Here is a 26616-nt window from a genome sequence, read left to right on the forward strand (position 1 = left end):
GTTGTCAATAAAAAAACGTCCACATGGATTTCAGTGCCCGGGTTAACGGCAAGAACATTTTCCAAGTGGTATTTTTAAAAAAACAAAAGTTTTCAGAACTTTTTTTTAACGCAGGACACAAACCCTTTATTCAGTAGAAACTCACACAGCCGCTGTACTGCACCCAGGCGCAAGTTACAAAGTTCAACATGCTCAGCCCAATATAAATGCTCGGCTGCAGTTTATCAAGGAGCAGAGAGACTGGGGGAAAAATACAACCGCTCTGAGTTTGGATTTGAGTGGGGATCTGGGGTGAGACAAACGGCAATTCGTCAATCAAAATGAGCGAGTGCTTTGGGAAGAGACCAGGAAAAGATGAAAAAAAACCGACTATTAAGTTTGAATATTGGAATCAAAGTTTAACTCCCTTGACAAATAGCCAGGTTTGGACGTAGAATGCAGCGAGCACCTTTCACACTTGCAACAGATGCTGGAATTATCTACAGCAATGCGGAGAAAATGCATCTGTGGGTGAAAGTGAGACCTGTCCCCCAAAAACGTTCCCATTAAACGCTTCAGATGGTCCAAGTGTTTGGTATTCGGAGCTCTTCAGTTCTCACAGTACAACATACATGTCCCACGTTCAAATTATTCAACATACTGAAACATGCCTGAACCCTTCAAGCCATTACTCACTGTACATAACACAGTCTAATGGTATGAACCCAGGCTCTTTTTTTTAAATAAACTTTTATTAAGAAGTTCTGTAAACAAAAAGGAGAAACCTCCAGGATTTTAAATACAATATAACTCACTTCAAATGCTGCCCAATCTGATTTTCCACATTTCTATTAAATAGGTTTATTCCCCCCCGCCCCCCCCCTCACCAATCCTGCCACCATACTGACTTTGCAAAAACTCTGGGAAAATTCAGGCTGGTCGATTTAAAGATCAGAAACACTTGTTTGAAATCAGCTGTTACTTGACAGGCTGGTTTGGGTGGGAGTCCTGTAGAAATGGAGAGAACTGTGTGAGGCATTGGCTTATTCGAAACCAGTGAAAACACAAATTCTGGGCATTGGCAGGCATGTAAACATCACGAGACGTAGATAGAGAAAGATTTTGTAAAGTTGGATATGGTGGCTCATCATTTTTCAAATTTATTTAAACTCATTACCTACTCATAAAGTTGTTCACTTGAAAGGCTGGATTTCTTACTCTCTGGGTGAGTGTTGGTGTTTGAAAACACTGTACAACGTAGATTTTTTTTTGTAGAGAAGTTACCCTGTTTTTTTCCCCCTAACGCTGTTAAAATACTCCACACGCTTCCCTTCCTTTGAGCTTATAGTTTCCAGGTGCTTTTCTGCTCATGCTACAGAAAGAAAAAAAATAACAAAAAAAAAAAATTCTCCTGCTTTTGTTTAAATTAATGGCCACATCTGAAGAAGTGACAAAGATCCACATCTTTCAAATATCACTCGGTGGTCTGGGATCAAATATAAAACTTCACATCTCAATGGATTGATTAAATGTGAACCGTACAGGACTGAACTAACCAACAAGAAGAAAAAAAACCAAAATCTTTAGCCGCAGACATTTCTGGAGGAATCTGTTTTTAAATCCCAAGAAAGTTGAAGCGATTACAGGTGTGTTATCAAACAGAAAAAAATCTAAAAATGAAATATTTATTACGGCATTTTGTGACTGAACACCTTTTAAACATACGTCACAGTCCTCATACAAGTATTATTGTAATCTGACAAAGCTCGCAAGGGGAAACAGCATTTTCCTCTTGTGACAACGTGCTGATAAGAGTAAGGAATTCATTGACATACAATACCAATTCCACAGCAGATTTGATACTAGCAAAACATTCGTTATTTCTCATTGAGGTAAACACATAGATATCTAACATGTAACAATTAATATACTGAACTCTCTGTACCAGGTATGTTACAGGATTTGTTTTGTCATTGCTTGTTCCAAGCAGTTTGAGTTCATTTAAAAAGGTCTCTATTTTGGTGCAAGACCAGCAAAAAGCAAATTTCATTAAGAAAAGTCTGCCCAAGAGCATTCGGTGTTGTTTTGTGTGACAACATTTTCTCAATGCTGCGGCCCACAGGCATAGCAGGAAGCTGCTAATACGTCCTCAGGTTCCCGTCAACGAGCTCTTTGAAGAAGAGTCGATCCAGAAGCATGATCAGACATAGGCCCCTTCACGTGGACCAAGTCGGATTTGTCACTACAGGCTGCATTGTTCCAGAAAAATCAGGTATGTTAGTGCATTCTTAAAACCTCGTGCCTGTGGCCGTATTCCAAAAAAAGTCTCCATCTTAGCTTCTTCCTCTATGGCAAGTTGGCCGGACTCGGGCAATCTGGTCTGAAATGTGGCTCCATTTGCTGTACAAGGACAACCATTTTGAGAACAACACACATAGTGTGGAAAAAGGATAACTTTCTTTCTAAAAACTATTGGAAGCAACAGAAATAGAGTGATCAACAGAAATGTACAAGTTAACTTAGTTCCTATATTTATGCTACAGTAGTAATAAATCTTTCAGTCTTTGTTTCCAGAGGAACTTTACATTGGAGTTAATTTCAGGTGAAGAAAGCTTTTGGCTTCATGTTAGCCTGGTCTTGCCATTGGTCCTCTGCTGGCATTGAGTGAAAACAAAATCACAGCTCATCTGGAATTCCATTAAGTGTCAACATCTGTTCAAAGTTTAAAAGTCTTACAATTTTTCTCATTTTTTTTCCCTTATACTATTGGGCGTGGATGTCCATAATCTGTCCCCCCACATTGGGATCTACAGGATTTAACATTGTGGGGCTTTGTGCTGAAATTGGCATTCCAGGGTGAGGTGCCGGTCCTCCATGCATCATCATGGCTGGGTGATGTGGATGACTCGGGAGATAGGAATGCATTGGGGGTCCGTGTCTTAACTGGGCAGGGTGTGGGGTCATCTGGGGAGGAGTGTAACTTGGCTGTGCCATACTCATACCCATAGGACCACCCTGAGATACATAGTCCCCTGGCATGCCTTGTAAACCTGAAAAGACAAGAACAAACTATTACAATGTGTTAATATTTTCAAAAGAAAATGCATTCCTTAAGAGCTTATTCTTATGTCTCATTAGTGGTTTTCTTATATAGTCGGCACATTTATCTCTGTGCAGATAGAGTTACAGTATTATTGATGGATAAGTGCTATTACATATTTGCAGATATTTCATAATTATAAATCAAAGGCACTAGTCACAGTGATTAATTCAATAACCATGCGTTCAATCTTACTCATAGGTCACAGGAGATACATCGGTTCATGAAAGAAAAAAGATCAAGTTTCAGGCAAAGAGAATACAGAGCCCGATAGAAAAAAAACTAAAGATTAAGCAGAACTAGAGAAGATATTGTTAAAAGAAATATGGCAAGGGACCAAGAAGACATCTATATGCAAGAAATCTGATGCGATGAGATCTCTCCCTTTCACACACACATACAGTTTATCCAGGTAAAGAAAAGTGCATAAAATTAATAGTCTTCAGGTAAAATGGGAGAATGCTTCTCAAGGCGTTTTATGGTTCTTTTTTTACAGCTGTCGTGGGACACTCTCCTCATACAAAGCTGAAACTCGAAGCAGAAAAGGGAAAGAAGAGGGTCAGGGGGTACCTGTTGCTCTAAGAGCGTGGCATGTGGGCTTTTATTGGGAAAGGCCAGTAAATATTAATCAGATCATTGATTCCATCCATCTGACTAGAACTAATTTCAATACAAAATAACTCAATATGGTTTACAATGCAGAGCTAAATTAGAGGGAATTAATTTTAACTCCATTCATCCACTAGCACTTACCTACCTAATTGCTGAACAGTTTTTAGTGACACTGTAAGCTAGTAATCTAAAGACCTGTAAGCCGTTGTCATTGTTTTAAGTAGATCAGCAGTACATTAGTAGCCACAGTGGTAAAACCATACTGAGACAATAATACTGTCTGCACTGTGTAATAAGTCTAACTCGACTCTGTTTATTCCAGCACAGCGGCATGCTCACTGGATGATGATAATTAAGTACCAAATATACCATATTGTGTGGCTCCATAATCAAATAAAAGGAGGATAATATTATCTGTATTAAGCCATTAATGTAATTGGTTATGAAGCATAAAATATGTTATGTAATTAAATAGGCCAGAAATTATATGGCCTATATTAAGAATTATCCAAGCTGAGAAAATGTTGTCTCAATGACAGTTTTAGGGAACACTGCTTTTAACATTTATTTGACTGCATTGGCATAGAAAGGAAGACAGGATATTGAGTCCGTCACTAATGTAGTAAGGCAACTCCCCATAAAGATCTCTCACAAAACTATAACCATCATTTTAAATAATCTGAAACAATCCAGTGGCATTAAGTGACTGCCGGGAAAGTCATTTTTTGTGGGTAGGATATACAACTTTGAGTACAAAAGGATTGAAGATGATTTAATAATGAAATAGTCTGCCATTCTTTCTCAAATGTAAGCATTAAGCTCAATGGTAGCAAAGAGTTTCGGTTATTAAATAAAACCTCATGCTCCGATGCTTCAGTGATGTGATGTATTGCTGTTTGCTGTATCTGAATTCCTGAAACATCGCATACATTGGACACACTCCAATTGATGGATTATTTAGACTGCAGCCAATCGGCTTCTCTGCTGATTCCATTCCTTCACTTTTAGTCATCTCATAATGTCTGTTACTGTTTAGTTTTACATTTTCTTTTCTTTTTATTTTCATCTCACACAGAAGGCGATGAATATACTTTCAGCCGTCGGGTTGGGGGGGTGGGGGCTCCCAGTTGAGGAATGCACTGTATCACCATATATCGCCATCTATCTCGGCTGCAGATTGCCAACTGCAACATTTCATTTTTGCATATAAGATCATTCATGCATCAATCGTTTCCTGACAGATTTATGTCACTCAAAGGACAGTCTCACTTCTCGTTTTTATCGCTTCATGAAGCCTGGTTAATTTCTCTCAAGTCAATTGCTGCCCTGAAGATGTTTCTTTTCCCTTAAATGTCCCAATTGTTCATTTGCTGCTTGAGTTTGATTCTCAAGGCTTCATAATTAAACAGAATTACTCCAGACCTAATTTGCTCTGTATACTGTAAATTAGTTAGCTGACCTTTTGCAGCTTGCGAAATGGTGTCAAATGTCATGCGATAAATCATTACAACTGGCCCTTTATTGGAATAGCATGCAAATAGGGGCAAGGAGGGGAAAAAAAATTGGAGTGGGGGGGGAATTTAAAAAAAATTGCACTACAGTAACAGACAGAATAAACAGCCTGATCGTACTTACTTCCCCCGTGCTTTGCGATTGGTTAACTAGATGGAGGTTACATGTAGTGCCATTGCCCATCCATGCCCATATTCATGCCCATTCCACTCATAGGTCCTAGAAGGGAGATAAAATCCAAGAAGATGCCAGAAAATCAGCAAGGTCGACTACTCGATAGTGAAAAAGATCCCTTATAATTTTTTTTTTGTATTTTAGGATCCGTGGGGTGGATAAACTCCTCACAAATCTCTTGTCTGAAGGATTTGTTTCCCCGTGGGTGCAAAGAAGACAGGCAAGGCAGGCAGCAGGCAGAAAGGAAAACCCTGTGATGGTGGGGCATGACAGGTGAAGTGGATGTGAACGATAGAGAGAGTAATGACGCTACATTGAGGGCAATGGAAGGACTACACTGGCCTTACCGGCTGGTCGGATTCCCATATGTTGCTGACCATCCAATACAAAACTTCCCATTGGTTGGCCCTCTGGACTGTACGCTGCTCCTTGGCTTACTGAAGGATCAAGAAGAAAACCTGATTGTAGTCAAACGTAGACACAGAGGAGAAAGAAAAGACATACCAAACAATCAGCAGTTACTCCTGGAACAGCAAACACAATACGTTGTCAAACACCAGAAATGTACGTGGCAAATGCCATAATTAAAGAAATAGCACCCAATACATTCACCACCGCCCCCTCGCCTTCTGCCCCCACCTCAAAACATCCCCCTTGACAGGTGGAAGGATATCAAAGCTGCAGCCATCTATTGCAAAAGGACAAACACTGTAGGAACTCATGTAAAAACTTCCCTCCCAAAGCCTAGATTATTTGGAAACTTATACAAGAATAAGACATTTCTTGTGCTTGTAGAGTCCATGGCTGCAGTTCTCCAGGCCTGCGCACTCCTGCGCAAAGCGCTGGGGCCACACAGATGCAGAGAATTGCAGAGGAGGGGGCACAGCCCAGTTAGCACCGGGAAGAACACCCTTTGGGATTCTCCCAGCCCACTGCATCAAGATGTAATCTGGTTCACATAAAGCAAGGGTGTGAACCAGATTAGTATCTTTCAATAATCATTGCCAGCGGGGCAGCGGGAACCTGCTGAGAAACACCACAAATGGAGACCAGTCATGATGGTCTTGCCGGGGGGGACTCGAAGGCCGTTGAAGCCCCCAGGTGGTTGGGGACATGGCTGGCAGTGCCCCAGGTGACTCTCATTCCTGTGTGTTGTTGGGGGTAAAGGGAGGGGGGGGGGGGCGGTGTGACCTGGACATTTAGTGATGGGGGGAATGTTACCTCTCCAGGATCAAGGGTTGGTGGTATTCCCCATATCTGCGGGGGTTGCAATGTCCATGGGGGATCTTCAACTTTACTTTGGGATCACCCTGATCTCTGAGGGGGTGGTTTTGCCAGCATCTTTAGGTCCCCACCCCAGAAAGAGTTCTAAGTGTGGGAGAAGAGAATTTCCCCAGGCATCAGAACATTTTCTAAGTGTGGTTGAATTGTGAACTGAATCGCACCAACCCTCCCAGTGGGAATTTCACTGGTTTTCCCACTGGGGACGATAGCCGGGATTCTCCAACCTCGTCCGTGGCTGGGATTATCCGGTCCCGCTGCTGTGAATGGAGTTTTGGTTAGGTGTCAAATTCTCCATTCTCGCTGGCAGCTGTGGCAACATTGGAGAATCTCGGCCAACACTTAGAAATGTTTTGGGAGAATTACGCCCCATATCTTTTTATTCAAAGGTTACAAAACGGGGCATTGTGCCCAGATTATACGTAATAGATTACCGTGACTAATTGTAAGACTTCCTTTAATTGCATTCTAAGTATAAAGACTTAATGTGGAATGTATTTATTTAAATATTAAGTTACGCAAGACTGTGTTGCACAATGCCTATAATTTCTGTGCAACAATTTAACATTGCGGTCACCAAATATAATTAATCTGGGCAGCTCCTCAGCTCCTGCACTTGTTAAATGCATATCTTTCATATGGGACTGAATTTGAGGGTTCCAGGTTCATAATAGTTGAGAAATTACAGTACAGTGAAAGGCTATTTGGCCCATTATGCATGTGCCAGCCCTCTGTTCCTATCCCATATACATTAAAATTATCTTCTAAAATATAATTAAACACTTCCTTTTAATGTCTGTTAAGGATTCAACCAATAGTCTATGTTGACCCAGGTGACCTGAGGCAAGTAAGAGGCACTACAAATGGTTTCACTATGCCTGAGCTAGGGTGAAGAGGAGAATTTGTTAAAAATTCAGCCAAGCCTCCCAGTCTTAGTTTCTTGGCAATAATACGTTTTTATGTATATGTAGATCCGGGGAATGAAAGCATTAGGTTTGACTGCGATGCTTCATACACCCGACACACCCTCTGTATAGATTCCCGCATGGAAAAAGCCACTTGGGCAAGATACTTAGCAAGCACTTGTGGATCTAAGAGGTCTTATGGCGCAGTGGGTAGCACCCAACCACTGGATCAAAAGTGCCGGGTTCAAGTCCAATGCCAGGACTTGTTGGCCACGGAAGGAGCATTCAATGTGGTTCAATGGGCTGATAATCGGCTCAGGAATCCTTCCCCCACCATTCCCCAAAGGGTAATAAACAATAAGGGTGTGAAGATACGCCAAGACCAACTTGTGCATCTATACCCCAGCTGGAGTCAGTGCTGTCAGCAGGGGGAGCGCAGAAAACGTTCTTACACTGTTTAGAATTCACTGATCTTTATTGCACATCTTTGAGATTAATTTTTAACCTGCCCAATAAAATCAGAACTCTCTCTGACTATCAGAGCACTTAAGGCAAGTGCTCTGGTTTTCCTGTTCCGTTTCACACTATAGTACCATCCCTGATCCCAGCAGAGAGGCATGTTCAGCAAGCTGCACACGATTCCCATGAATAAATAACAGCAGTGGGTGCAAATCAACATCAAATCAAAACAGTGTGAGTGAGAATCAAAACTTCAATAAAGCTTATCCCAAACCAATGCAGAAGGACAGAACTCCATGGTCAGCACAACATGCCCTTGGATTAAATATTGTGAATAAGCCAAATTAAAAACAAATCAAATTGATTTTCACATTTTTTCAATGGGGATTAATTTGCAATATATGTCATCCTGGTTAGAATTTTCATTCAAACAAATGTAACAACAAACTGGGGACTGAACTTGAGGGTTGAGGGTTCATATAATTGTGAAATTATATTAGTGAAAGGCTATTTGGCCCATTGATGAACTTTGGGAAAGGTATAAGCAGACACATTATACACTGCTTTATACTCATGCCTACATTTTCTGGGAGAATTACTGAATGGAGCAAAAGATGTTCCTGATGTTTCACCCAACCAGCTGGTAAACAGTGAGTACATTATGGTGAACTTTAATTTTTTTTTGCAAGCAATCCATGGCTATCACTAATGGGGAAATAAGTAAGCACATTCACCAAGAGGTCCTGAGCCATAGGAAAGCAATAATGGCCGGGGAAGACAGCCAGAGTGTCAGTCGCTATATCCACTTGGCAAGCTGTCTGTGGTGCAAGGCTATTAACCCAGTTACCAGCTGCTTCAGAATGCCAGGAACCCGAGTTCGATTCCCAGCTTGGGTGACTGTGCGGAGTTTGCATGGATTTCCTCCAGGTTCTCCGGTTTCCTCCCACAGTCTGAAAGACGTGCTGGTTAGGTGCATTGGTCATGCTAAATTCTCCCTCGGTGTACCCATAACTTGATTGCGGTGTTAATGGTCAGCCTACTTGTGATATTAATCAATTAACATAAATAAGTAAGTAAATAAATAAAAGCAAATTCCGTGAGAGTGAGGGGAGTCCAGTTGGCAGCAGTTTAGCTGAGATTGCATTGGGATTCTGAAGTGAAAACTCTTCCAGAATGCCAAGCTGTCAGTTTTATTTACCAGGTGAAGGAACTTGTCAGGAATAATCCGAATAGAATTTGTGCTGGCGGGATCTGAATCTAGTTACTACTTGGGACTTGCCTGCTCGATTTGATTGGTCGATCATGGGTTGTACTATCCTTCTCCTGGCGTTAATGAACCTGGAACAATAAAAAGGGTAAATTTTAATTCCTTAGTCTGAAAACTCAACTTCAGAACCCACACTTTTAATTTGTTGAAGGTGTTAAAAAAAGACACCTGCACACAAGTACATTTTGTCATCTGTTGATTTAAAGGTTACTGACATCAGCTCTTTCAAATGTTAGTGTTTAAGACGGAATGTCTGCCTGTACAAGAGTCACAAACATAGTAAAAGTTCATTGCCTTAAATAGGTTGCTTTCTCCTCATGGGGTGGTGGTGGTGGGGGGGGGGGGGGGGGTGGGGGGGGGGGGGGGGGGAGGGGGGGGCGGTTGGTGCAACTCCTGTTCCAGCTGTCCATAAATGAAGACCAGGCATTTGCCACTCTCTACTTTCACAAGGTATTGTTATGTCAGAAAGCCCATCAATTAGGCTGTCTGAAGTTTTATCACCACAGCAGCAAGTAAGTGCTGGTACAGAAAAGCTCATGCTCATTCGCAGCTCCTGCAGTTTTAGACTGTAAAGTCAAGGGGTCATTTAGAGGTTAGCGACTGGCAACAGTGACCTTTTCAACCAAGATTTCCACACCCAGGGCAGGGGGGGAAAAAAAGACAAGATGCCCTTCAGGAATGTGGGTACTAAAAGACATTTGAAAATAGATGACTTCTTTCTACAGGTCAACACAAGGTACCTTTTTATTTTTGAGGTTAACGATGCATTCAAGCACTTTGCCATTTTTGGGTAACAAATATTGGAGAAAGATCAAAAAAATGGTGTTGGTGTCATGAGTGTCTTGAAAACTAAAATTAAATAAAAGTTGGACAATCATTATTCTGGAACACCATCAAAGTGCTGCAGTTAACCTTGGATTTCAGTTCTGATTTGTCAAATTATAATGCACCTTGATGGTTCTTTAACTGTTAAGAGAAAATTGCCACTTCCCCTGCCTTCCCAAACAGCCAGTTAAAATCATTCTATAAAAGCTGAGAAATTAATCATCTCAGGCCTGTCTTTAATTTATCGGCACAAGCTAACCCTCCATCCAAAAAAAAAATCCCTCACATTTTTTGCTATCTAAAATGTTAGCAATCTCTGTGTGGAGCCAAATGTTTGCATTTGAAACAGGGCCAAGCTACTCCACTGTCTTTTATGTCCAAGTAAGTGCAAGAAAGAGAACTCATACGAATGGCATGTAACAAATGTCTCATGGTTGTGACACTGGGGGATGGGGAGAAGTGAACCAGGAGCCCAAAAAAACCCTCCTGGCCCCTGACAGATTTCTGATGCAAAATAGCCATAGTCAAATCGCTTATTATTCTAAAGAAAGCATTCCTATTTCAGAATGCACCTTCTAAGAGGATCCGCAATAATTTTGCCAATGCTTTAGCGAGTGAATTATGAATTATTTCTCAATCTATACTCAGGTTATTGGAAGGGAAATCCTCCAAAGATCTGCATTCCGCCTTTGTTGTCAACAAGATGTCACCCAACGCAATTACTTGTCTTGCCTAAGCTTCAGTTCAAAAGCTGCTCCCGGCATGAAAACTAGCTAAGCAACCGAAGAAAGAAATGTTCTTCAGGGAGATGGCGAGAGGTTTATAACAAGCAGCACTGCTATCATTAAATCAAATCGTCAGTAAACAAAGCTCTGTTCCACTGTCGGAATACACACAGTGACCCTGTTCCGAATGGGAGCCAGTTCACTTTCTGATTACGAGATCCAAACTGAATTCAATTTACCCCAATGTTCAGACTTGCCACCACACTGAATTGCATGCGGTATACACACTCTGCTATCAAGTTGCGCCGGTGACATGACTTTGTGCAGATATACTTTTGATTTCATTCAATGGACTTTAAGTTCATGTGCACTCTGAATGCATTTCACTTTTTATTTCAGCTTTTAAAACATTTCAGTTTTTAAAGAGACTTTTCATGGGTAGTTTTCAAACTGCAATTTTCAAATAAAAGTTTTTAGATTATTTTTTCCCCCCATCAATGTGAGGCATGTCACTCCAGTAACTTGTCCGGACCTTCTGAATTCACAAGTCTGAAACCTGTCTTTGACTGATACTTAAAGTGGCTGTCAGTTCTCAGGCAGGCCAGTAGATGGTGGACTTTGCAAGAGCAGCATTTAGTCACTCATCTGGAAGAAAAGAACGAGCAGGTCACGTCCCACCCACTGAATTGTGTCTCCCGTTGTCCAGCCGCAGATCAACATTCATGGCCGCAGTGGAGAACTCTGCATCTCAGTATTCTAACTCTCTTGGCTAATGGAGGAAGTGTCACACAGGTGACAAAGGGGGCCAGTCTAAAACGGGAAAAGGATAGGCAGACACTGACTCGTGTTCAGTGTCCTGCATGCAAGAGGTTCACCTTCTGAACCGAGAACCAGTAAGGAGAATCTGCACTGTCTCCCTACTGGGGGAGGGAAGATGAATGGTGAGTCCTCTTGTCCAGTTGAAACATTCACTGCGGACCCACAAGCAGGAATGATGATCTTGTGGGAGTAAGCAAACACACCCACTTTCTCAGTCACCCCGGAGGGTTTAAAGATCAGGTGAACATAAACAAGTGGTACTTATCCAAGCCACAACAACCTGCACTGATTTGGGATGTTCTGCCTGAAAGGCTGGTGGAAGCATAATCAATAGTGCCTTTGACAGATACTTAAAGAGGAACAATTTTCAGAGCTATGGCCAATGGAACGATTGGATAGTTCTTTGAAAGGTCAAGCAATCATGATGGGCTGAATGGCCTCCGACCACGCTGTATGATTCGATTATTTATTTCAGAAGAAAGAAGTTTTGGGAATGACTTTTTGTATTAAATGTCAGTGGGTATCACTTGATTTTTATTTCAGGCTCTGTATCTGTTCCTGCCAGTATGTTACCCTGCCCCAATTTCTCTCTTTGCAAACAATCCCAGACAGTGTCTATTGTGTCCAAGAGAGAAGGCTGCATCACTTGCTCCTTGCCCATTGCTGATGCCAGTTCTGGCAGAATGACTTAGCCAAATGAGGGATTAAATCTGTCTTATTAATACTCACTAGCACCAGACTGTGTCTAACCTGGAATACACTATAGCATCACTGAAACTCCTTCATTTTACTCAGCTAACATTGTCCCATTAGTGGGAATGCTAACTTCTGAGACTAATCTACCCAGTTACCAATATCATGCCACCTCCTCAGCCTCCTGACAAACTGAGCTTAAAGTGACATGACAAGGTGGGTGTTTGTATTCTGATCTAACATTGGAACACACTCACTTACATTGCCTATACTTAATAATTTGATTTTGATTAACAGCAATAGGAACGCACATCCAAATGTAACCAGTTGAACAAGCCTAGAACAAATGGTATAAAACTTGACAGGATTGCTGCATTGTAAACATTGTCCTTTCATTTCCTTTGGTTTTTAAGTTTGCATTTAACGTTTAAAATTTGTGGGTTCCTTTTCCGGATTTCAACTGGGAAAAGGTTTTGTTAGGTGTAGTGTAAATTATGCTTCAGATCTTTCGGTGTCCATACTTGCTCATTTTGAGCACTGTAACCTTCCCCATACTAGACTCACTGGCAGACTAATGTGTTGCGTCCCTTTGGGAGTTGGTTCAAAGCTCTGTAGCTACACTCCCTTTTATCAATCAGAATACGGCCAATTGAGATTATCAGACCAAGCAGATAAGACTGTTTTCTCTCCTCCCAAGAGTCGCTAATGGTGTATGCACATGACACACAAAAAGAACTCCAGAGATGAGAAGGAGACTTCATGTGCTCCTGTATCACATCACAGAGTAATGCACCCTCCTCCTTCCCTTCCCCCATTCATTTCACCCTGCCGCTCTCCAAGTAATGGGCTGGACTAAATTACTAGGTTTTTCTTTTTACCCCCAACCATTTTTATTATTTACATCTGGTAGTCTCCTTATTATAAAGTCTCTCCTGCTCCTCTCGCACACACTTGCACATAGAACTGTGCAGAGCTGCAAACCATTATAGTCCCTCACAGCATGGGAACTCCATACTGTCTTCAAACAAATAATTACAGGCAAGGTTAAGGGGTCACATGGAGGTCATATCTTTGGATACTCATCAAAATGTTTACATTAGGGTGAACAGTGGCTCATTTAACATGCAGGGATTTTAAAAGTGTTTCCAGGGGTTTAAAAAATGGGAAATGGGCACGTTAAAAGGCAAAACAGTAACGCAAATGTCCAAATAAATAACCCTGAAAGTTGAATACTCTTAGGTTTAATGCACTCACTAACTGATCCCAACAAAATCAGTAGTAATCCCTCTGCATTTACCTTTAAGAATTACACAAGACTTTATGTGTGTGTGTGTGCTTGTGTTTATGTCCCAGTTTAATGGAACTTAGTTCTCCCTTTATGCGTACCACCCTGTTTTTCTGCCTCAATGATTCAAAACCACACCTGGCAACGTCGTCCTATTTTTAGCATTCTTGCCATGAGAAATCTTAGTGCCAAATCCTATTTATCTGGAACGCAGCCCAATTCAGATCGTCACTTCTACTTAAGCAAACTATCCCCGAAAACAAAGTTGCTTAACCGGTTTGTGAAACCTTGTAGCTGATAACTGGGATTGGGCCTATTCGCTGAGTAACATGCCTATTAGGGCCTGTCACAGATACAAAAATCTTACCCAGAATATGCTGATGAACTTTTAACACTTTAAAAGAGTAAAGATTAAATTTATTTATTAGTGTCACAAGTAGGCTCACATTAACACTGCAATGAAATTACTGTGAAAATCCCCTAGTTGCCACACTCCGGTGCCTGTTCGGGTACACTGAGGGGGAATTTAGCATGGCCAGTGCACCTAACCAGCACATCTTTCAGATTGTGGGAGGAAACCGGAGCACCCGGAGGAAACCCACACAGAGAGAACTTGCAAACTCCACACAGTGACCCAAGCCGGGAATCGAACCCAGGTCCCTGTTACTGTGAGGCAGCAGTGCTAACCACTGTGCCACTGTGCAAGATGTATTTATATAGAATTATACTTCCTTTGGCTGGCTTGGATGCTGTGTGATCTGATATCTCCCCATATCAAAATATAAATGTTTGAAGCTTAAGCAAGCAGCAAGGATTAATAACCTCTGTTGAATCTTCTATTGAGTAGATCGTAACAAATACAGTTCAAACTGGAATAACATGTAATTAATTATTTACCACCAGTTCAGCTACTAGAGCTACAAGGCTCCTGTAAACTGATGGGCTGGATTTTCCAGTTTCTACTCCCAGGTCGTTTGGATCACCTGGACACAGGAAGGAGGGCTGCAAACATAGAAACCTCCCCGTAAATTAACAAAAGGAAATTTGGACAACCATCTTCAGAAAGAGAGTTCCTGACTTCTGTTTTCCTGGATTTGCTGTATCCACATAAACCAATGGCCACATTAGCCTGCTATCATTAAATGCCATCGGAAATCATAGAATCCCCACAGTGCAGAAGGAGGCCATTCGGCCTATTGAGTCTGCACCGACCACAATCCCACCCAGGCCCTATCCCCGTAACCCCATGTATTTATCCTGTTAATCCCCCTGTCGCCACGGGGCAATTTACCATGCCCAATCCACCTAACCCGCAGATCTTTGGAGTGTGGAGGAAACTGGAGTACCCAGAGAAAACCCACACGGACACGGGGAAAATGTGCCAACTCCACACACACAATGACCCAAGGCTGGAATTGAATCTGGGTCCCTAGCACTGTGAAGCAAGGTGCTAACCACCATGCCACCATGTCCGGTATACCCTTGTAGTTTAGAAGGGCTGCTAAACAAAGCACCTTGGTTATCCAGATAGGCTAAAAGAGTTAGGACTCACCACTTTAGTGAAGCATCGGTTTAGGTTAAGAATGATCTGATTGGGGTTAGTAAAATGACGAAGAGAGTAGGTTGTGCCCTAGTTGGTAGCTTGGTGTAATCTTTTCTGACACTGGCTGGATAATCCAATGAGGAACCCACAAGGGATGTCTATCCCTTGAAAGGATTTACTTTATCTTGCACCATATTGCTTCCGTTTCCCAGCCCGAGCACCCTCATGTGGCCTCTCTTTAGTTATTCTGACCCAGGTAGCATGAGGTTATGTAAAAATAAGAATGGATTGAGAATGGATTTAAATTTTCCTGTTTGCTAAGAAAGAAACCAATTTCCTGCATTAACCAATTTCAGAAAATTAATAACGCTTTGCCCATAAAATTCAGATTTTTGATTTTGATTTGATTTATTATTGTCATATGTATTAGTATACAGTGAAAAATATTGTTTCTTGCACGCTATACAGACAGAGCATACCGTTCATAGAGAAGGAAAAAAGAGTGCAGAATGTAGTGTTACAGATTCCAATTTAACATAATAAATATTAATGAATAATGAATAAGACATTCTCAGCAGACCTAAGTTTAGAGAATATTCAGCAATTAGAAAGGAATTTAATTCTACTTCTTTTCCAAGTGTTATGGATATACGGTTTGTCAGCTCATTATGCCCAGGGACTGTGACTTTAAATTCAGGTTAAAATGGAGGAGGTCATGTGACCTGCGCTGAGGTTTTCCCAATAACAGATCTTGTTGATGAGACTGCTGGAAACTAAAGGAAGGTCCAGACTGTTTTACTGGGAAGAAGGTACAAAACGAAAACACTCGGAGACATTGGCAGCAGCTACAGTGTATAGACTGTGGGTGGGATTTTTGGGTCCCGCTTGCCCCAAAACCAGAAAATTCTGCCCAAGGTCAACGGACCTTTCCATGGTCCGCCCCTCGCCCGCTACGATTCCCGAGGCGGGCAGAATGGGAAAATTCGTCCCTGTGAGTCTCCAAAATCCCAGAAAAGTGTTGGGAATGTCAGGTTATAAAATGCTGTACTTTATATTGTTTGCCTAGTTCCAAGATGGAAGAGAGTTGGGCCCTCAAGGATAGCTAATCAGCATTTCTGCCCAGATACAAGGCCCATGAGATTCACGTTGTGTCTCTTCCTTTTAGAGAGGAAGGATTGTTACTATATCCCCCCAAAAAAGAGACACAGTCTTTCAGGGTTTGAGTGAGAAAGAGAGCAGCAAGAGGCCAAAAGTCTCTATAGTCCACCATGTATGCAAGTTCACACTCAGATTGAAAAGATCAAATTGGTGGAAAAGATCAAACAAGGCTGGAAGATTCATCTAGCTTGTGCTAGAGGGATTATCTCTAGGAATACTCTCACCATGATGCATTCTTCTGTGGTTAGAAGTTATCAGACTGAGAAAGGAAAAGAACAGAAATTAACACTCAGGAGCTGAGAAGCATTTTGGGAGAACTGAATGTTTACTTAAAGGACGGTGTAAACATATTACTGTGAAGTGTGTTTTTTTGGTTGTGCTAAAAATTCTGTTTTCTGTTCTGTACTTTAAAGCATCAGTTGCCTACAAAGGTAGTATTTTGTCAATAGTGCTTTTGTTACAGTAAACGTCTTAAAAAGTGAAATCGCACCACCTCATCCTTTCAGCTTCTGGAAGTTTGAATTTCTTTTTAAAAGTTATTGGTTTCTTCGGGATTCATAACAAAAAGTGAATGATCTTCTTTCTTGTTAATGTTCTCATATATCATATGCCATTTATCAGAGTAAAAAGATCGTGCCTCGTTAGGATCTGTGGCGGACAGAATTGCAACCCCTTTATTTCCTTCAAAACCCAAGAACAGCAAATGTCAGATGAGAGAAGTGTGTGCACGCCAATGAGATGGTTCTCTTCGTAGAGTTTGTAACTTAACCAAGCTTTTTGCAAAACCTTTCCCTAAACTACAAGAAATGATTGCGCTAAGTTGCAGAATATTAATCCAACATTAAAGAAAGCACTGCTTCCATGTTAAAATCAGCACTTGTAATCAGAATGATGAAAAATTAAGATGAGGAATTCTTTCCCTGCTTGTTGAGGTAAAGCTGGAGTTATTAATATACCCTTTCACGTTTTTTTAGTTCTTTTATGGGACGCGGGTGTTGCTGGCATTTGTTGCCCATCCCTAGTTGCCCTTGAACTGAATGACTTGCTGGACCATTGCAGAGGGGCAGTTGAGAGTCAACCACATTGCTGTGGGTCTGGAGTCACGTGTAGGCCAGACCGGGTAAGAACGACAGATTTCCTTCCCTAAAGGACGTTCGTGAACCAGATGGGTTTTTCTGACAATCGACAATGGTTTCGCGGTCATCATTAAAATACAGGTTTTTACTGAATTCAAATTTCACCATTTGCCATAGTGGGATTGGAACCTAGGTCCCCAAAGCATTTACCCTGGGTCTCAGTGACAATACCACTCTGCCACCACCTCCCCCATCCTGCTATTGACATTGAAGACATAATCAGGGTGAAAATTCTGGGGCCAAAGGTGTGAATCGCTCTTCTAGTCTGGGCTGTAATGGAATTTGCACAGGATTTGACCACACTGGGCTCTTGCACCATTCCTATTGCATCCATTTTGTGTCTGGATTTTATACTATATTACACAATAATAATTGGAACAAGTGGGACAATGACATCTTCTAGATATCTTACAATTTCTGTTGCTGTTACCTCAGTACAATATATGAAGTAGACATCCTGGACACCACTGGTTTACACTTGGTGAAGGTGCAATTGACTGATTCCTCAATGTAAACTACTGTCCAACACCACAAGAAACCACAAAGGGTTATGAACGTAGCCCAATCCATCACGCAAACCAGCCTCCCATCAATTGACTCCGTCTACACTTCCTGCTGCCTCGGAAAAGCAGCCGGCATAATCAAGGACCCCATGCACCCCGGACATTCTCTCTTCCACCTTCTTCCGTCGTGTAAAAGATACAAAAGTCTGGGGTCACGTACCAACCGACTCAAGAACAGCTTCTTCCCTGCTGCTGTCAGACTTTTGAATGGACTTCTCTTGCATTAAGTTGATCTTTCTCTACACCCTAGCTATGACTGGAACACTACATTCTACATTCTCTCGTTTCCTTCTCTATGAACGGTATGTTTTGTCTGTATAGCACGCAAGAAACAATATTTTTCACTGTATGCTAACACATGTGACAATAATAAATCAAATCAAATCAAAGACAGAGTGACTGCCATTGGGGGAAAATAAACAATTAGTTGTGGTAAGGTGTTGCAATAATATCACTCCCCTCTCATCTCCATTAGCAGATGGAGACATGGGTACCTGCCTAAAGTATACTCAATTGAAATGGGTTGAGGGTACATCAGTGGAGAAGGGGGTTCCCAGTTCCCAAGAGATTCCCCCAGATATCTGCCGCAGAAACATCTGGGTTTGCCTTGTATTTTACATTAAGTTTCAGCTTCAAGCTGTTTACCACCTTGGTGTCACGTTTGACATGGAGATGAGCTTTTGACCAGATAATCCTTTCCATCACCAACACCACCCACTTCCACCTTGAATCACAGAATGGTTACAGCAGGGATGCTGGGCATTTGGCCTGTATTCTCAGTGCTGGCACTCCTGAAGAGCACCTCTGCTCACTCATCCCAGCCGCCTCCCCGCCCCTCAGGAGCCCTGCAATCTTATTCCCTTGGGTTTCTTTTGGGTGCTCCGGTTTCCTCCCACAATCCGAAAGACGTGCTGGTTAGGTTTAGCATTGGCCATGCTAAATTCTCCCCCAGTGTACCTGAACAGGCGCCGGAGTGTGGCAACTAGGGGCTTTTCACAGTAACTTCATTGCAGCGTTAATGTAAACCTACTTGTGACACTAATAAATAAACTTAAACTTACTTTCTCTTTCAATAGCTACAGCATAAGGGTCTGGCACATAATGGGCTAACATGGAACTGGGTCCAGTGCCACCCACAAAGTGATACAGAACACATGATTTGCACCTAGGGCTCAGAGTAATGTTGCGCAAGCAAGCGTGGAGACAGCTCCTAGTGTGAATCCTTTACTGTACCAATGTACACAGTTTCTAGTGGTCAATAAATACTTGCTGCCTAAGGCTACAAATAACTGAGTCAGACCCACCCAACACCTTACAACATGGTGGCAGTGAATGAAACAATTCAAACCTCAAAGAGACTGCAGAAGAAAATTAAAATTCTGGAGAAAAGCTCATTAAGCGAAGGCGCAGAAAGAAATCACCAGAGAAAAACTCCAAAGAAAGGCTTGGAAGCTGAAGGCAGAAATTAAATTCCTCAGTGCAGCAGAATCACACTGAAGTCCAACTTCAATACCCAGAATGTGCAAACTCAGCAAACCTATCAGGGGTGAGCTAAACATTTAAAATTCCTGCAAGTCCTGAAAAAAATAAAATACTGAAGTGGTCAGAAATTCTGTTTAAGTCACAGGGTTGGATTCTCCGACATTGCCCACAGCTGAGATTCTCCAGTCCCGCTGCCGTGAACGGAGATTTGGCTGAGTGCCAAATTCTCCATTCTCGCCGGCAGCAGTGGTGGGGCATGAAGGGTCGGAATTCTGGCGACAGTCTGGGAGACCCGATTTCCAAGTTGGCACCTGAACCCCCGGCAGCCGAACATAGATTAAAAAATTGTGAATTAAAAATTAACAGCAACTGAGCAGACGGATTTAAAAATGTAGGAAAATCTGGGATTGGAAGCTTCCAGAACCTGGGAGCATTGCAGCAGAGCAGGGAAAACTCTGACCAATCAATCCAGACAGAGAGGGTTGAAAATATTTAAATGCTGCGAGCAAATGCCATTACCGTGGGAGCCCGCCAAAACCATCAAGCATGGTAAAATCCTTTGTGCGGTGTCACCATCTGGGAGTTTTAGAAACCGCTTAAAGCTGAACCTGCACTTTAAGCATTTTAACTGTGGACCAGAAATCGACTCTTCCAGAACAATCACAATACTGCGACTTTGAAGAAAGGAATTCTTTAGATACAGGATTGCTTCAGGTTTAATAAAAAGACAGAGATAATTGAGTTCGTAGAATCCCTACAGTGCAGAAGGAGGCCATTCAGCCTCGAGTCTGCACTGACCACAATCCCACCCAGGCCCTATTCCCATAACACCACATATCTACCCTGCTAATCCCCCTTACACTAGGGTCAATTTAGCATGGCTAATCAACCTAACCCGCATATCTTTGGACTGTGGGAGGTAACCGGAGCATCTGGAGGAAACCCACGCAGACATGGGGAGAATGTGCACACTCCGCAGCGACAGTGACTCATGGCTGGAATTGAACCTGGGTCCCTGGCGCTATGAGGCAGCAGAGCCAATCACTGTGCCACCGTGCCGCCCACGGTGGCACAGTAGTTAATGCACCCTTTGGTAGGCCTGATAACCAATGATATCATATCTAGAATCAGTGAATTATCCGCAAAATTTAATGAAGTTTTAAAATAATTTGACATTCATTTTAACCTCAGAAGTAACAGAATCCCTGTAAGGGTTAAATTCAATAAACATTTCCAGCAGCCAGGAGAACCTGTCGACTCCTTCATAAATGAGCTATTTGGACTGGCTGAAGGCTGTGATTGCAGTGACCTGAAATCTGAGTTACTCAGGGATAGAATAGTTGTAGGAGCGGCGGCGGACAATGCTCTCTCAGACATGCTGCAAGCGAAGGATGGTCTGACCCTTGAGAAAGCCAACCAGATAGTCAGACAATCTGAAATTTGCTTGCCGCACAGATCCAGGTGAAAGGGGAGAAAGCAAACTGCGGTACAAAATAAACCCCAACATCCAGTTAGTGAAACAACACAGAAACAGAGTAGCTCTGTGGGGCGGCACGGTGGCACAGTGGTTAGCACTGCTGCCTCACAGCACCAGGGACCTGGCTTGGGTCACTGTCTATGTGGAGTCTGCACGTTCTCCCCATGTCTGTGTGGGTTTCCTCCGGGTGCTCCAGTTTTCTCCTACAGTCTGAAAGATGTGCTGGTTAGGTGCATTAGCCATGCTAAATTTTCCTTCAGTGTACCCAAACAGGTGCTAGAGTGTGGCAACTAGGGTATTTTCACAGTAACTTCATTGCAGTGTGAATGTAAGCCTTATTTGTGATACTAATAAATAAAACTCCAGGCCAAGGGAAGCAACACCCCAACCAAACTATAGACCAACCATGTGGAGCAAGGTGCCCCCACAGGAGTGATTAATGTCCAGCAATTTCAGCCCATTGCTTTCAATGTAACTGTACGGGACGCTTTACAAAGCTGTACAAACATCAAAATACACAGAAGATCCCAAGAGGATTCATGAGGTTGAGACTGCCAAGAGGACACACAACAATAACCTCGGATGAGGTCAAAGATCCTGGATTTTGATTTTGGAATGTTGCATCCCTGCTGCTGTCCCTTTCATTCCGTGGGCTTTCCCTTAGCTGCAAGCTTGTTATGTGGCACTTTTATCAAATGTCTTTTGGAAGACTGCATACACCTCATCCATCCTCTTGGTTACCTCTTTGAAAAACTCTAAAAGATTAATCAGACATGACTTCCCACGGGCAAAGCCATGCTGACTATTGTTAATCAGACCTTAACTATCCAAATGTTGGTATATCCTGCTCCTCAGAATCCCCTCCAGTAACTTTCCCACCACTCATGTCAGGCTCACCGGCCTGTAATTCCCTGGCTTGTCTTTGCTATCCTTCTTAAACAATAGAACATTAGTCACCCTCCAGTCTTCTGGAACTTTGCCAGGAGAAAGAGATGAAGCAAAGATCTCTTCAAGGACTTCTGCAATTTCTTCCCTAGCCTCCCACAAGATCCAAGGATGCACTTGATCAGGCCCCGGGGATTTATCCACCTTAGTGCGCTTTAAGGCTGCAGATACCTCCTCCCTAGTAATATGCCTGTGGCCCAAGACATCACCGCTCGTTTCCCTGATTCCTTTAGCACCAATGATTTTCTCATCAGTAAACACCGAGGAGAAATTTTCATTCAAAATCCCACCCATCTCCTGTGGTTCCACAGACAGACAGCCATGCTGATTTTACAGGGACCTATTCTCTCTCTACCCACCCTTTTACTCTTCATATACCTATAGAACCTCTTGGGATTTTCTTTAACCTTACCTGCCAGATCCAGCTCGTACCCTCTTTTTGCCCTCCTGATTTCCCTCTTCCATATTCAACCTAAGCATTTTGATACAGTGGTCATTGTCGACTAAATGTTCCCCCTAGAGACATTTGAGACAGGCATAGACACTTGGGTGACTATCTGTGTGGAGTCTGCACATTCACTCCGTGTCTGCGTGGGTTTTCTCTGGATGCTCCGGTTTCCTTCCACAGTCCAAAAATGTGCCATGTTAAATTGCCCCTTAGTCTCAGGGGGATTAGCAGGGTAAATACGTGGGGCTACGAGGATCAGGCCTGGGTGGGATTGTTGTCATTGCAGACCCTATGGGCTGAATGGCCTCTTTCTGCACTGTAGTGATTCAATGATATTTTGGTGTGAAAGGTGCTATATAAATGCAAGATATTATACACTTGATTAAGCAAAATCAGACTGAAGTACAGATTTTGTAGAATGTCAAATTAACCTCCAAACAGCTATAATTTAATTTTCACCAAAATTTCTCCCAAAAGACCAAGAAAGGACATCCAGTCAGATTGCAGAAATCCCAGCATGCATTCTCTGGCCAAAGAGGTTTTGAAAAATGACTCTATTCTGTCAATAGTGAAAACAGACTCGTGATGTTGTAATAATGGTATTGCCCCCTTCTTCTTAATGACTGTACGCATGCTGCCTCTCACATGGGTTAAACACTAGGCTGGCGACATCCAGGTTCTTACACAAGAGATTTGCATCATTTGAAAAATTCTGAATCAGTGCTCAGACACGGAAACATTGCGATGCAGTGCCAAGGACCTTGTCCCGATGGTGGTGTCGGCTCACGGAACTAGCCATATAGTTCATGATATTACGCACTGCAGGGCAATCAGCAATGGGCAACAATGCTGCTCTTGCCAGCAAAACCCACATCTCAGGAATGAATTAAAAAAACACCAGACCCTCTGATGGTGGGGACTGCATTCCACTTGATCTTCAGCGGGTTCGTGAAACAGCAAAACCTGATCTCTGTTATACTCATTGCTTGATGCAAGATCCTGACCGACCCCCTCCCCCCCATCCCCCAGCAGGGATGGTGGATATTGTTCTGCTCCTGCGACTGTATCATGACTCATCTCCCTTGATAAGTGTTATGCCTATGTGACCACTGTGTTAAAAGTGGTAATCTTCAAGTTTGCCTTTAGAAGGTTGTGATGCACTACTGTCATCTCGTCGAGTCCCCGAGGTAGAATCTCAGGCACCAGGTTGACAGAATTACAGCTACGGGCTATTATCCATCACAAAGTTGCTTGCAGTAATCATTTTCATAATGTAAGTTACTTTAAAAGATCACCACAGATTCACGGGCGCCCTGTGAGAGGCAAAGTTATACATCACGGGCATACAAGGAGATGACACACTTTGTGAGGGCAATATGTGTACAGAGCAACATTCCAAATTTGTTAATGGTCCAGATGTTCCCAATGATTTCTGCTGCATTTACCAACATAGTGACTTCAAATTAATCCATAATGGATGCAGCACTTTAGAACAACCCAAGAGATGTGATAAGGTGCTATATAAACGCAAGTTCTTTCTTCATATAACCTTGGTTTATGTTGATCCAGGAATGAAGATGACTCACACATTCTGGTCAGGTCCCAGCTTGTTGCTAATTTGTACTGGTACAGTCACTCCTGTTCTATGCAAATCTACAATTAAGCAACGTTTTTGTCTGTGCTACATGCGGGGTGTGGTGTGAATCTATTATATTTCAAAAACTTACAGATTTTGTAATAATGCTACTTGATTAATGGAAATAATATTGATAATGAAGTTATATTTTGTGATCACACACATTCGGAAAACAGCTAAAGTGACCCCAAGATTGAGGTGTTTCCAACTAAGTATTTAAAGCATTTAAACTTAGAGTCATAGGATCCCGACAGTGTAGAAGGAGGCCATTCAGCCCATCGAGACTACACCGGCTCTCCAGCACAGGCCCTATCGCCATAACCCCACAAATCTACCCCATACATCTTGAGACACTAAGGGACAATTTAGCATGGCCAGTCCACCTAACCTGCACATCTTTGGGCTGTGGGAGGAAACCAGAGCACTCACTCAGAAGATGGAACCCCATGCTGTAGAATTTACCTGATAATAATTCACCTACTCAGCATATAGTATAGCCAATCATAGTTACAAATATAAATGTTAAATTAAATAAAATTAAAGGAAATTATACTTATCCAATGCCATAATGAATTATCAATATTCCTATATCAACAATATTATAAAGCTCCTGTGAAAGTGATGTTAACATGTAAATGCGTTATTGGTTATAGATTATTTTTTCACAGATGTGAATTCAATGTTCATAGAATCCCTACAGTGCAGAAGGAGGCCATTCGGCCCATTGAGTCCGCACCGACCACAATCCCAAGGCCATATCCCCATAACCCCATGCATTTACCCTAGCTAGTCCCCCTGACACTAAGGGGCAATTTAGCATGGCCAATTCACCTAACCCGCACATCTTTGGACTGTGGGAGGAAACCGGAGCACCTGGAGGAAACCCACGCAGACACGGGGAGAACACAGACAGTGACCTAAGCCGGGAATCAAACCTGGTTCCCTGGCACTGTGAAGCAGCAGTGTTAACCACTGTGCCACCGTGCCCACCCTGTCCTGTTTGTAATTGAGAAAAAGAGTGGCAAGTAGTCAGAACAATATGAATGAACAAATAATATTAATGTTGAGAAAGAATGATATGACAGAGGCACACAATGACACTGATGTTAATAGTAAGAACTGTGAGTAAACATATACTAATGTCAAAACATCGTTTGATTGTGTCATATTTTGAGCATATTGCAAATCATATTAGATGAAGAAGAAGTCCAGTGGTCCTGGTGGCTCAGGGGGTGATCTAAGGTATTTAGTCAGCAAGGTAGCCAGAGTTTCCACTTCCGACTGTTATCCAGTGATCGCTCCTGGTAAGTATAGGCAAAGATCCCATCTGAGGACAGGATTAGATTTGGCAATGTTACCCTTCATCTTAGATAAGCCCATTCATGAATAGTCACTTGGATGAGGTAATTCAACACCCATTGATCATGCTCCGTCATGAGGCAATGGCTCCACCTATCAACACGATTCTGCCAGAGATTGGAAAAGGGATTGACACCATTGGGTTGCTGCTTCCCTACCAGGAAAAAGCAAATCTCTCTGGTGGTACGAGGGACGGGGGAGGGGTGGAGAGTGGCGGGGTGAGATGTGCACTTCTTTTGCCTGCCCTGGTTAAGTCCCACCAGTGCTTCAGAGGGGCATGTCTGGGTGTGCTCTCTGGCTAACCTGGGAATCCTACCCCACTGGTTGTCCCAGCCTACATTTGCCCCCCCCCCCCCCCCACAACAACAGGGTTTATTGCCAATGCAATGGGGGATCTCATGTCTTCATCTGCAGGCCTTGGGGTACTCTACACAGCAGGTGCCTCAGTTACACCACAACAGCCAAGAGTGAATCTTGTCTTTATTCCAGGATCTCTGTCCCTGGTATTTGGGATGGGATCGAGTGACCTCTCTGCCAGACGGGAGGACGCTCTGGTCTGCTATATTTCAAATGGTGAGACGTCACTGCCCGATTTTTAAGCTGGACAAGTTTAACTTGTGAGATGTTAGAATTTTCACAGATTTGATACGGAGACAATATGTTCTCCAGTCCCACTGGCAGCGCACCTCCACCTGTGAGTGTCCCGTCAGCGTGGAGTGACATTAATGGGAATTCCCTTTGACAGGGGTGGAACCAGAGAATTCCACCGTGAGCAAACAACGGGCCACCTCCCGCTGGCGGGAAGCACGCGCTGGAAGACCGGAAAATATCGCCCACTATTTTTAAACAACAGCTATATTGATATATTCAAACAGAAGTTTGTGAATAAATATATTTAATTTTATAAATAGGACAATTCATCAATTCAAGCTCATTTATCCTGTCTTCATATTCATTCATAAAGTAATTTTGAATCTCCCAGAAGTAATATTCATGAATTAAATTAATCAACTAAATTCACCCTGCCTTATGGAAGTTCCTTCGTTTCTTAAAAAGAGCGTTATTTCATTGATCTTTTAATTAAATGTGTTAATTACTTTTTATGTCTTTTGAATTTTGCCATGACTTCGATTTTAAATGTACTTGCATTTTAATTTGTAGATGATTACAGTTCTAATGCATTAATCAGACTTATATTTAATAAACATTCGGTGCTCCAAAATGTAATAACAT

The 26616-nt window shown here is 42.4% G+C and overlaps 1 protein-coding gene across 8 annotated transcripts in view; it reads right to left on the reverse strand.

Moving 5' to 3' along the window:
- Nucleotides 1-726: 726 nt before the first annotated feature.
- The window catches only part of meis2a (Meis homeobox 2a), a 132902-nt gene continuing 107012 nt past the window's right edge, over nt 727-26616 (reverse strand). For 2 of the 8 annotated variants that reach the window (XM_078233292.1, XM_078233290.1), the window contains 4 exons: nt 9302-9360; nt 5725-5835; nt 5327-5422; nt 1251-3029 (listed from right to left, as the gene is read on the reverse strand). In XM_078233292.1, the coding sequence (XP_078089418.1) occupies nt 5364-5422; nt 5725-5835; nt 9302-9360 (229 nt within the window). In that variant the 3' untranslated portion in view covers nt 1251-3029; nt 5327-5363. Of the gene's footprint in view, nt 3030-5326; nt 5423-5724; nt 5836-9301; nt 9361-26616 lie in introns of all 8 variants that reach the window. The other 6 variants (XM_078233289.1, XM_078233286.1, XM_078233288.1 and 3 more) reach the window with 4 other exon arrangements.

Source organism: Mustelus asterias, chromosome 18, assembly GCF_964213995.1.
Source record: "Mustelus asterias chromosome 18, sMusAst1.hap1.1, whole genome shotgun sequence".
Lineage (NCBI taxonomy): Eukaryota > Metazoa > Chordata > Chondrichthyes > Carcharhiniformes > Triakidae > Mustelus > Mustelus asterias.